Source organism: Mesoplodon mirus (assembly GCF_964341445.2).
Source record: "Mesoplodon mirus genome assembly, chromosome: 7".
In the NCBI taxonomy this organism is placed as follows: domain Eukaryota; kingdom Metazoa; phylum Chordata; class Mammalia; order Artiodactyla; family Ziphiidae; genus Mesoplodon; species Mesoplodon mirus.
In genome coordinates this window covers 78,973,599-78,986,196 of record NC_138983.1, presented here as the reverse complement: position 1 = coordinate 78,986,196, position 12,598 = coordinate 78,973,599, and the positions used below count along the sequence as shown (strand labels likewise).

The 12,598-nt window shown below is 53.8% G+C and overlaps 1 protein-coding gene across 1 annotated transcript in view; it reads right to left on the bottom strand.

Annotated features, from left to right (window-relative positions):
* The window catches only part of LOC309808826 (BCL-6 corepressor-like), a gene marked incomplete at its 5' end in the record, with an annotated part of 30,651 nt that extends 18,281 nt beyond the window's left edge, over positions 1–12,370 (bottom strand). The window contains 11 exon segments of the mRNA XM_082629400.1: positions 4,728–4,914; positions 6,074–6,691; positions 6,695–6,715; positions 6,717–8,056; positions 8,059–8,266; positions 8,269–8,841; positions 8,843–8,899; positions 9,847–9,925; positions 11,246–11,373; positions 11,948–12,136; positions 12,290–12,370. Coding sequence (XP_082485526.1) covers positions 4,728–4,914; positions 6,074–6,691; positions 6,695–6,715; positions 6,717–8,056; positions 8,059–8,266; positions 8,269–8,841; positions 8,843–8,899; positions 9,847–9,925; positions 11,246–11,373; positions 11,948–12,136; positions 12,290–12,370 — 3,481 coding nt within the window.
* Between the last annotated feature and the right edge of the window lie 228 nt (positions 12,371–12,598).

Sequence of the window (12,598 nt, the reverse complement as noted above, 5' to 3'; positions counted from 1 at the left end):
GATTGCTACAAGTCCGTCTGTCCTCTTTCCACACCCGTGGGGGAAAAGCATTTCACTGCCATCGAGGGGCTGCTCCTATTTCCTGTCTAGGAAGAAGGCCCTCAGTGACACCAGTCACCCACCTGGCACGTCTCCACGCCTTCCTTCCCAGGCAACAAGCATCTAAGGACATTTCAAAGACAAGACTCCAACCCCCTTCATGGGGGTGGGGTGGGGGGATGTGGCGGGCAGGGCTGAACTGCTCACACCCCAGCTCCGCCTGTGTTGCTCCTGCCCCCTCTGCTCAATCTAGCATCCACTTGGGGCTTTTCCTCCAATTACCCCAGCCTAACATCACTCCTCACTTTTGCTCTAGCCAAAGCAACAGTTCAACTGCTTTGCTAGTCACATTGTTTCTAACACACAAATAATTCCATAATGATCACTGTGCTGTTAAAGAGTTCCCCGAAGATGACCCTGTGTCCATCACCGGCCGGGGGTGGGGGTGGGTGTATGAGTTTGGTATTTCGTTAACACCTGAGCTAAGCTCCCACAGCCCGTTTTTCTAGATGAAATCATGGACACACCCCTCACATGCTGCTCGCATTCCTCCTCTCCCTAGACCACTTCAAGTATCACTCCCACTTCTGCCCAGCCGGCTGGTCCCCTGATCAGCCTCTCTTGGGGGCATTCCCAGCATTTAATGGCAGCCAGTTGTGGGGATGAACCTCACCCTGGCCTGGGCTAGCCTGACCTGTGCTCTCAATGGTGGAACACACTTAGCTTTTCTCCAAGGGTATCCCAAGGTGGGGCAGATCCCCATCTACTCTTGCCGGAATGGTGGAATCACCCCAACCGCGAGGGTCTCCTGCCATGGCAGCAGGAGAAACCCCAAACTCCTGGCCTGTGCTTACGGGTGATGCAGCCCAGGCTACCGCAGGCCCGGTGAAGACGGCGTGCTGCAGCTCTCACTCCGGCTGCTCTGTGACCCTCTTAAACACTCGGGCAGGAATGGCGCCGCTTTACAACTCAGCCCCCTTCACTTGTAAAGTGGGAATGTTACTGCTAGCCTCCCTCCAGGGTGGGCTTCATCATCACGGGCCGGGCTCAGCACAGAGAAAGGCTGGAAAAATCCCTTTAACCAAAAGGTGCCAAGACTTTCAGACCAGCCTGAATCTCAGGCCTGAAATGTAGGAAATTTTAAGAGGTGAGCCCTGCTGGTTACACCATTGGACTTCTCGGGTCCAATCTGGTCCAATCAGCCTTCCCTAAAAGCTCCGTGGGAGGGCATCCATGGAGGAATGGAAGGGCTACCTTAAGAACCCCCATGTCCAATTTGAAAGTTTCTTTTTCCAAACTAGGTCCATCCACCCTTCCCCCAACCCCGGAGCCTTTTAGGGCAAAGATCTCAATTCCCCTCAGCTAAGGCCCCCCAAGACCTTACGCTAGTGTGACCTTACCCAGGCCACTAATAACCCTGAAGGACACCCACCCCGACTGCCCAAGATGCCCATGGCCACCAGCTATGGGGTAGAGGCTCCGTGTCACTTGGAGCTTCTCAAAGACTGTTCTAACCACGACCCACAGGAGGATGACCCTTGAGGGCAAAGGAGATGGGGAGATAAATAGATACACGGGGATCCTAACCATCAGGCTTTGCCATCATTGCTACTTTTGGCCCTTCTAAAAGTGGGAAGCCATGTGCCCTTCGTCACCCAGTCTAAGCAAGATGTGAACGTGGTCCCTGCAGCATGGTCCTATGACTCACAGCACGTATATCCCAAATGCATTATGGTTGTACCACAGCATCACCTCACAGAAGCATCACCACAGCAACATTTACAAGTCACTGTGGCAGCAAAGCACCCTCACCACTGTTGAGCCATGCCCAGTGAGGCCTAAACGAGGTGAGAGGGTTCTGAGTCGCTGGAAGGCTCCCCAGGATTAAAATCCCCTTCTCTGTAGCTTAACTATAGCACCTCCAGTCAGGGCTAACCTTGTTCAAAGTTACACCCGCTACACAAGGGGTGCAGGGGGTCTCTGTTCCAAAGTAGTTTACACACGTGCAGGTGCTCAGCTGGAAGAGAAGTTCCCTGAGCAAAGAAGTTTCATGAAGCCCCTCGACTGAGGCTTCCTCCAGCTCCTGGCCAGGCACTGCCACTGAGCAGGTCCTAGGCCTGTCCCAGCCAAGTGGTTGGCAAGGGAGATGGTTACTCCAAGTTTGAGAAGGAAGGGACCAATGCCTCCTTGCCCCGCCCCATCTTCAAATGCCACTGAGGGTTCCTAGTGATGAACTTCCAAGTCTGAGGAACCTCCCAACTCATTTGGTGAACTTCCAAAATAAAAATTTCACTCAGCCACCCATGTGATCATAAAGAATAAATGAGTATCTCGGCCACTGTGTTTTCAAGTTAATTCCTTTCTTTAAACAAGCCCCTAGCAACAAGATGCACCCGCACCAGGACAACCAGGGCCACGCAAACAGCACCCACCACCTTGGAAGCTCCTGGTCCCTCCATGGGTAGGGGCTGCCTCAGAAGGGGGAAGGCATCTTGAAGGCATCCTGGACCCTCTCTGGGACCCCTGCCCGCCCCAAATCCCCGCCCCAGCTCCCATGTGCTCACAGCTCGGCTCTCGGCCACACCGACACCCATGAGAAGGACCTGAGCCCATATCAGCTCAAGACATGATGGCCCGAGAACAAGAAGGCCCGTTCATATCCAGCTGAATGGAGTGAACACCTGCTGGGCCTTGGACGTGGAGGCCGCAGTAAGAACAGTGGCCCCTTCAGGTGACCTTTCCTGACCAGCTATTTACAAACCCCACGTCTCTACAAGACAGAGGGTGGGTGGGGAACCCACCTCCGTTGCCCCAACCTTTCAAACAGAGCCCCTCACCTTCCCCAACCCTACTCCTGCCCTGCCATGGTGGCGATTCATGGCTCACTGGGCCATGTCCCGGGTGCTCCAGGAAGAGACCCGTCGGTCGGTCTGAGATTGGAGGCAGGCGGTGGGGGGAGGGGGCTTTCGGAATCATCTGGGGCTCAGGCCCTGCTCCCCATCAGCCACACCGAGTTCTCGTCTCCAAGCTCAGCAGGAAAAACTGGGAAGGACACACACAAACATCTCTGGGAAGAAGGGCGGGTGAGGCCACTGAGACGTGAAGGGCAGCGGCCACCCTGGGTTTGGCCACGTTGCTAGAGAAAAGGGCGAGAAGACTCGAGGCCGGTTAACTGCCCGCTCCCTTCCTCCAGCCTCCCTCACCGTCCACCCACAACACGCAGATCCCCTCCTCAGAAAAGTGCAGCCCTGTGAACTTGGCCTTGCCCACTTTTATCACATCTCTCTGAGAAACTTCCCCAAGAGCTGAGTTATGAGGCCACTCGGGAGGGTAAGGGCTGCGTGTCAGCTGTGAGCACAGGCAAGGAGGGAGGCCTGGACCCTCCGTTTTTCATTCCAATCCCGAGGGGGAGGAGCTCGGAATCGGCTACTCCAGGCACATCAAGAGCCCCATCCCTCGGGTAAGGCCGCCACTGACTAGCCCCAGAAATCCCCTTCTACGGGAGCCACGTAGGACAAACCGGTCCCGGTGTGGCTTACCCAGAACCCTGGCCACAGGCCTTTGTCTGACCCCAAAGATGAGCTGGGGGAGGGCAGTGCTCCAAGCAGCAGAGAGAAGCACACGCTGTGGCTGACCACAATTTTCCCAAACTGCATCAGGCACCCACGACCCAAGCGTGCGGGCGAACGCTGACCCTACGACTGGGTCCAAGGGCCTGGGCCTCCCAAACGTGCCCACCACCCCCGACTGTCCTGTCTCAGGAGGATTTCACGCCCACCCTGTCCTCGACGTTCACCTAGGTGCCCTCACTCACCATCACCGGTGAGGTTTCTGGGGTCCGGAGCAGGCTGCAGGCCACAGGCCACAAGCACGCACACTGAAGAAAGCGGGAGAAAGACCTCCACTTGCTGCCAACACATCTCATTAGCCCAGGAAGTCTCGAGGGCAAAGCCCGAAGTCAACCCCAGTGGGGGAGCAGCTGATGGGACCGCAGAGTGTGACTCGAGGCAAACACTAGCTTTCTCTCCAATTTGGCCTCCAAAACAGAATACACCCCGTCTGGTAGGAAGAACGCCCTCGTTGATCCCACGCCCTTGGAGCGTACTGTCAACTCCTAATGACTGCAAACAAGCCTGCCACAGAAAATAATTATGCTCGTCTTTCTGGTGCCTTCATCAGCCCTCATCTCACTTTAACGAAACCTCTGCCTTTGGAGGGAGAATCCGAGTACTCTCCACTCCCTCCCACAGGAGACTGTCACTCTGGAGGGTCTGGCTCTGGCTGCAAGTGTCATTCCACTGCTACCAAAAACCCGTATCCGTACCTGCTACAAAACAGAACACATACCTGCTACGCTGGAGGTCTTGCACCGCCATTCCTCTGCTCTACTGTATCAGACTATTACTAACTACAGGACTAGCATTGCTCCGGAAAAAGGAGATGCGTGCCAGGAAACAGCATTTCATAGGTGCTTCACTCATAGATGCCGCAACACTCAAAAGGACAACCAGCCTTGCAATCCACAGCTGGGAAGGGTGGCCAGAGCAGCCCGTTCTCCGAACAGCCAGCACCCAGACGCTGGGCCGTCGGAAGCGTACTGTTTCCTCTCACCTCCCTCGGCACTGGGAGCGGAACCGCCCCGTTCCCACCGACGTGGTACCACACGCGAGCCGCCTGGGTTCACTTACATCTCTCACTGTCGTTCTGGTCGGCAATGGCCTCCTCCAGGGCGACCGACTTTGGCTTTTTGTCCTGACTTCCTTTCAGCCTTTCCCAGCCAGCGGGGCTGAATTTGCGCACCTCGGAGTCTTTGGTCATCGGGTGGCCACCTTCTCGCACTTTCATCTCCAACTCGGAGAAGCGCATCACTGCACGCTACAAAGAGAACGGAGATGGTAAAAAGACACACCTTACCACCAAAGCTATTTCACTGCCCTTACCTTAAAGGAAAGTATCTTCAAAGAAAAGTTTGCCCCAAACCAACCACAATTTATGATACAACTGAGATATTTTAAAATTGAACGATAAAAACGTAAGTGTGTCTATGTGTAACTAGTCACACACTCTTTCTTCGTAAAGCCATATGTATGTAGAGATATATGTGGTGTGTATGTATAGCCATACATACACTGTGGCATAGAGACAGACATTCTCTTTCGAAGGTAAATAAAACAAAACAAAAACACAACGCAAAGAAAGTGAAACAAAAACACAACAGAAAACAAATGCACAGTGAATAAAGACGACCATGGCCCACAAACTTCCCTTTGTATATTTGGAAATGAAATTTAACTCAAAAGGTTTATGTAAGATTCTAGTAATAAAAATTTGAAGAACTGACCTCACAGTAAGCAGCGGGTAGACATAAAATACTGTCCTCTTGTAATCCTTCCATCTATGTAATTAAAATCGGCACTCAATGGATCATTTAGATAACTTCATCCATTTTTATAAGCATAAACCAATTTTTTTCTTAACATTGCAGAACAATTTGGCTTTGTCTTTTAATTAAAAGTAAAATATCTTAAGGAAATTCCTATACAACATCTATCATTCACTAGCAAGTTAAATACATACTCTATCCCTTTAAGCAAGGTTTGTGTTTTTGTTTTGTTTGTTTTTTTGGTGGAAAAAAAAATTGCACGAATCTCACAGACATGCGGCCGCTACACACCTCCACCAAGTATCACGTAAGGCATTCTAAGCAGCGCTTTTAAGTATATTTGTTAACGTACAGTAACGGCAGAGAAATCAAAGCGATTGATAAGTAAATGTCTTTTAGACATCCTTCGCAATAATTAAAACTTCCGTTATCAGCATTCGAGTGGAGTTCGCTTAAAATCTACAGAATAACTTCAAGTATCCACTTACGTCCCCTTACTGGACACATTTCAAACATTTAAATTATCCTAAGCTTCATTAACCAAATCAGCCCGGTGTCCTGCCCTATCATACCCCCGGCCCCCTCCTCTTCACACATTACAAAAACCTGACAACTGCTCAGGCTCCTGAAATTCGGGTGGGGGGGGCTCACCTGCAATGCCCGCTGCTCCCGGCCGAGCTGACTGGAGTCTGCGTACAGTCCGGTAGCGACACACTTGAACCGGTCACCCACGTAACCAGCGGAGTTTGCGATTCTCTTTGCCAGCTTAGATGGCTTCGGTTTCAGAACTTTGCCATCGGTTGATCCTGCCTCGTCAGCTCCGTCTTTGGTGTAGGTGGGGGTGACGTCCACCACGCAAAATGGTTTGGGATCCTCTTGGGTTTTCCCGAAAGTGACCGCAGAGCTGTCGCTCCCCAGGGTCGGCTCCAGGAATGGAGTCGAGACCGGCGTCGCCAGGTTCTCCTTGTTGGTTACCGCTGGAACATTCTCCTTGCTTAAGCCGGAGACTGGCTGGCCCGGAACCTGTTTGAAAGTATAGGCTTCGTGGAAGTCACTGATGCGCCCCAACTCCTCTCTCAGGGCAATGAAATCCCGGTGTGGCTGTAGAGCCGGGTCAGGCAGGCGTTTGGTGGGCTCGGCACTCTGGCTGACACTCTCAGCTGTGAAGCCGGGTTTGGACACGTTAGCGTCGGTTTTCGCATCTGGCTCTTCCCGGAGGAGGTCTACATAGACAAGCTTGTCACTCTTGACGACGGTCTTCCCTTGATTTCAGCTGGGGCTGGGCTTTAGGTTCTATGTCCGCGGGGACTTCTGGATGTAACTTGGTGCTGCCGGCTTCCAGCATCTCAGAAAACCGGTTCCAGAGGCTTGGGTCCTCGTAGCGGGTCCTCTCGTGGGACCGGTACCTCCTCTCCGGTTTCTCCTCTTTAGTGATCTCGATGGGCGTATGAGGTATCAACATGGGATGCACCATGCCCAACCCCAGCGCGTCCTGGTAGGTCACAAACTCCGGCCCGCCCGTGGGTAGCCCGTAGGGCAGTCCCGGCTTTGGGGCGAGGTGCCCAGGAAAGAGACTGCCATTGGGCAACACCGGGTGAGGGTAGACAGGGCCTTTGCCGTGTAAGGAGAGGGGACTTATGGCAATGCCCTCGGGCGCTGGGTAAGGCAGGTAACTCCTGGGGTAGGGGATTGGTGGGGACCTGAACGCCTCGTTTGGTGAGAGAAATACTGAGCTCGGCGGGAGGCCATTCTCATTCGCTTTGAAGCTCGGCTCTGGGTTGCTGGCTTTGGCGCCCTTGCTGCCGGTGCCGCCGCTGTGCTTGGCAGGTGTGGTCGAGGGCTGGCCCACGTGCTGGATGACGGATGGCGTGGTATCCACGGAGCTCCTGCTGGTCTCGCTGCCCTCGGCGGTGGCATTTGGGGCCGGCGACGCAGAGGCTGGGCGGCCGGCGCTCGACACCGACCCCGAAACGTTAGTGACCACGGCGTCGGCGGCACCCATGCGGGGACACGAAGAACTGCGCTGCTGCGGGATGGCCCAGTCCAAGGCCTTGTTTTTCAGCGGCAGGCCTTTGCCATTGTTCTCTTCGTTAGGACTTGGCCCGGGCACCACCCAGGACGAGGGAGCCGTGCTAATGATCTCAGATCTATAGATAGCACAGCCATTTCCTGGAGGAGACAGAGTTTCTTTCGGAATCTCACTTCCGGAGAGCACTAGGCCGCTTCCAGCTCTGCTGTGAACCAGGACGGTGGGAGCCACCTTTTTCATGTGGTCAGCTTTGGAAGCATCTACATCCACCACTTTACAGGACAAGTCTAGTGGCTTATCGGTGACGCCTTTGGTAACCGTCTGCTTCTCCAAGAGAGGAGGTGAGCTGCCATCTTTTCTGTCTTCACCTGCTGTTTTCCGGGTGTGCCCGGGAGCTGGCTGGGTGCTTTCGGCTCCTTCTGGAGCCTTTGGATACTTGCTGCTGCAGAGCCTGGCCGCGGGGAACTCGCTGCTGACCGTCATGTATGGCTTCGACAGGGTGACCGAGGGCGAGGTGGAGATCCTGGCACAGTGCTTATGGAACGCGGAGTAGGTGTCCGCAGCGGGCTGGGAGGGAAGGTGGACGCGGGGTGAAGGCCGAGGCGAGGGGGCAACAGGAGAGCCGTGTCCCCCGGCAGGCCGCTGGTGACCGCCTTGGCAGAGGGCACCCTAGGCTGCTTACTGTTCTGGATGTGGGGATACGAGTGGGAATCGACCGGGTTCCCAGGACTGACGCCCATCTTCCAGGGCAGGCTTTTGTCTGCGCAGTGGACCAGAGGCGGGATGGCTGGTGAGGCCGAAGGCGTCGAGAGTCTCACATGGGCGAGGCCAGGGATGATGGGATGTGGGGACTGATGTGGTGAGGTGGCGGCAGGTAGAGAAATCGCTCCCCATTGGTACAGACCGGAGAATACAGCGGCTGGGCCACGCCGTAGGACTGCTGAGGTAGCAAGGCCTTGTACGTGTTCAGGGAATACTTCTTTGGCGAGTCGAGGAAAGGGTAGATGGCTGGCGTGGCCCCCTCCATGTAGGGATTGACCCAGGGCAGCCGCAGGTAACCAGCACCATTGATGTTGAGCGGGCTCTGTTTGTCGCTGGCAGGTCTGTCCAAGCCCAGTGTTTCTGCCGTGGGGACAGCACTTTTTTGTATTCTGGGTGGCGTTTTGTATATAGCACTGAAGCCATTTGGGGGTTTTCCGGAGACAGCGGAGGCCTCCACCGTCTCGGGTGTATTCGGTTTGAACTGCATCTCTGGGTTTCTTTCGGAAGAAAACCCCAGACCACCTATGGTTGTGGCAGCCTCCTGCCCTTTCTCTGAGCCCAGTCCACACGAGCTAGAATAGACGATGTTTCCGGGGACACGCAGCCCTTCCCGGATCAGGCCGGTGTGTGCGGTCCATGCTCAGCGCTGCCAGGCCATCGATCCGATGGGCCGTGGTCGCGTCCACCTTCGCAGAAGAAGAATATGGGTATTACCGAGGACATGCCTTCAAAGCAGCCCATCCCAAAGAGAAACCGCGGACTAGCTCAATAGGACATCAGCCTCAACATCTGAGCCGAAACGGTTAAAAACTAAAGGATTCACAAGGTCTTTGGCCCCCTCCCCGCTTATCCAGAACCCTCCTCTGCCTGCCGCCTCACCTGTGTCCAACTAGTGTCCTCAAAGCACGGAAAACGTTGGCCCCTGTAGACTTGAGGCCCCTGCATTAATTCAGTCATCTATTAACTCTGGAAGATCCACCTTCTCAGCAGAAATTCTTTGCTGCAACTGAGGTGATACCAACTCCACTGCTCTCAGAACCACCCTCGTGGGGTACAGAACTCGGACTCACCCTCCCCAGGCCCCAGTCAGGTTAGGGCGGGGCGATGTGCACTGCGGTTTTTCCCGGATGGAGCGGGGAGGCATTCTTTAACATAACAAAAACCAATCTTCAGGGGGACAGTAAGGAATGAAGGACTTGAGCTGTCTCATTTCTAAATCAATAAAGAGGCCACGGGTCAAACTGTAGTTGTGTCTTTTGACTTCCTCTCCCTGGTATCTGAAGACAGCTCTGTTTCATATTTTACTGGGAAGGGAAACCCTAAGGGTCTACTTGGAGGCTACACATTTATCCAGCTGGGAGCACTGATGTGGCACGTAGCTTATCGAAGAAAAGGCGGCACGTATCCCACCAGTCACCAGGGGACGAGGATGTAAATGGCGAGCACAGCCAAGAAAGCGAGCCAGGAAGAAATTGGGTGAGGCTTCGTCCTGCGGCCTAGGCTTTCTACTCAGCCCTGCCCTGAAACACCCCGCCCCGCCCCCAAAAGGCCCTTTAATGGTATGCAAATGAATGCACGATTGATTACAGATCACTGATACTCAGCACATCAACAGAAGCCATTAATCTCTTACCACGTTGTGATTCAAGGGGTTTTCTTCCCTTAGTTCCAGTACGGCCTTTGAAGTGTCACCTTCGTTTACAGGAATTTTCCTATTTAGAAGGACACACCAACTTCATGAAAGCATTCCTCACTTAATCCATCTTTCATAGATTGCCCCAGAATAGACCAGTTTCTAATAACTCCGTTTTTCCAACTGCCCTTAAAAAAAAAAAAATCCTCCCCAATGGCCCATATTGAAAGTTGTCCCCGAATGGTGATTCAACGGGACTGGGAAAAACAAAGGAAAGGCAGGGCAACAGGGATGTGAAATCACAGATGCTATGTCCTCAAGGTGGGTAAGGCAGAAATTCTGCACAACCACGTCACCCTCACAATTTTTCCTCCAGAGAGGCCGGGCAGGACAGTCCGGGCTCTGCTGTCCTAGCAGACCCTTATAAGCTCTACCTGAGGACAGGAATGAAGTAATACAATGTCCAAAGCCAAAGTGGGGACCTCAAGGCTGGAGTCTGCGAGCTGGCTACATCAATCACTTCTGTGTTACCTGTGAGGACAGGCTTTCAAAACTTTTCCCCAAACCAAGTTAGGTACCATGTCCTATGAAACTGGTTTCCATGGTGATAATGAAGCCATATTTGACTGCCTCTATCAAAATGATGGGGGGATAACACACTAATATCATACAAATGTCAGCTGCTCCAGGGGAAGCCGCACATCTGTGCCAGGCTGCTTGCGGCTGCCCCTGGAACTTGTTATCAGAGAGCATCGATAAAGAAAGTGCTTGGTGCCAACTTCCAAATCCCCAGGATAAAATCACTGACAAGCGGCAGAGAGAAGTTTCATCATTACCCGGAAGAGCAGCTTCAATTATCTACTGCTTAGCTGCCTCTACCCCGCACTCCAAAATTACTGATGAGGAAGCATAACAGAGCTGCCGGGTGACTGAAACCAGGAGCCAGTGGCCTCGCTTAACAGGTGGCGGAGGATGCAGAGAAACCCTGGGCTTCAATGGTGTGAAGGGTGGCTATCGTCCCATTTATTACTGAGCAAACTATTTGTTTTAAAAGCACATCGAAGGCCGATCCACCTGGGCCCACACTCCTGACATTTAGAGTTAAAGCAGCATATAGACTGGGATTAATTCTCCTTCGTAAATATGAAATAATAAATTAAGGACGAAAGTGCACTGAAAGGCCGCTTTAGGGGCTGACCTCTTAAAGGGCGGCAATGCTTCGCTGAGCCAGGTTGCCTGTTAAAACTGTAAATCAAGGGCCACCAGCTAGGCAGGAGATCTCCCCCCTACCCCCTTAGGGCCCACTCTGGCTGTGAGGACATGAAGGGGGGGCTCTGCTCAGGAGCCCTGAGGAAGGACCCACGCTCTCCCCAGGCCTCAGCCGGACACGCGCATTTACCTGTCGTCGCTGATCCCACACATGCGGACCCTCTCGCTGTTCATCCAGCTGTGAACATTCCCACACTGGGTGGGGGGGGGGTGCTGAAAGCATGTCGTCTTCTTGGATGGCAGCTTTTCTTCAAGCGTCTAGTCTGTTTAAAACAAAAAGAAGCCCAGGAGGTTGAATAAAAAAGGAGCCAAAGAGGGAACAAGAGAAACCCTCCTTCTAGGCACTTCATACAGAATGCACTTGGGAAGGCAGACCCTGCTCCACGTTCTACAGATGGCCAGAAGCAAAGGAACACACCTGAGCCAGAGGTTCAAGGAGGGAGGTGGAACTTCCCTGGCAGGAGGCGCTGGGGATGCAGAGAGTTCAAGAGCCACAGGCCACACCATTCAAGGTACAGCACATGACACCCTTAACCTGCCCTTCTCCCTTCTCCCTTCCCCTTTCCCAGCCTTTTGGAGAACACACTTGGATCGAAAGTGGACGGTGCTAGATTCCAGGGAGCCCCACATTGACTCTTCTTGTGGCTGAAAGGATTGGGGACAGGACAGAGGTGGGGTGTGGGATAAAAGGCACAACAGTCCGGTGTGGCGGCCCAAACTACGACTCACTTCCACGGCTGCGGTGCGTGTGACTTACAGATGGAGGGGTAAAAAGAGTCAGTGGGCTGGCGAGCCACCCCACCCGAGCCCTAGATTAGATTAAGCCCCAAACCTGGGTGGTTTGGCCTGGGAGCTGCAGAGGGAGGGGGCTGAGTAATTCAATGACGCCTGCTCGCTGGGGACCAGCAATCAGGAGCGAGTGCAGAAATCGTAGCAGCCCAGGCTGCCGGGCTGGGGCTGGGGCTGGGGCTGCAAGATTCCGGCCCACGGGGAGCAAGCAGAAGCCACCCGTGTTTTCCGTCTAGCGGGAGGAGGGGGGAGGCTGCTGAGGCACAGGGGAGAGCCCCGCCCCCTCCTTAACTTCCCGGCCCACCAGCCCCACCCACACCACATTCTAGTTTGCTGCATGAGTGAAGGGTCAGGACAAGCTGCATTTTATTCACAGGATTATCACGGCGCGTGATTTATCCTCGTGCAGGATTTTAATTGCTCTTTGGAGGTTGAGCCGTTTCTTTTGACTGCGCTTCAGCTCCATATCCTGCTGTTAAATGCTGGGTTAATAAGTAGGGGAGCCTTTAATGCCTGGGACCGATGGCCCTAGGCAATTCCCCTGCTCACAGACTCCCTTGTCCGGGGCGGGGTGGCGGGGGAGGGCCCCCCCCAGCCACGGCCTTTTTACACAGGACCCAAACCTGAGTGTGAAATCACTGGTGTGCAGCTCATGGGGGCAACTTTTCTTTCTCCTCCCTCATACACCCACCCA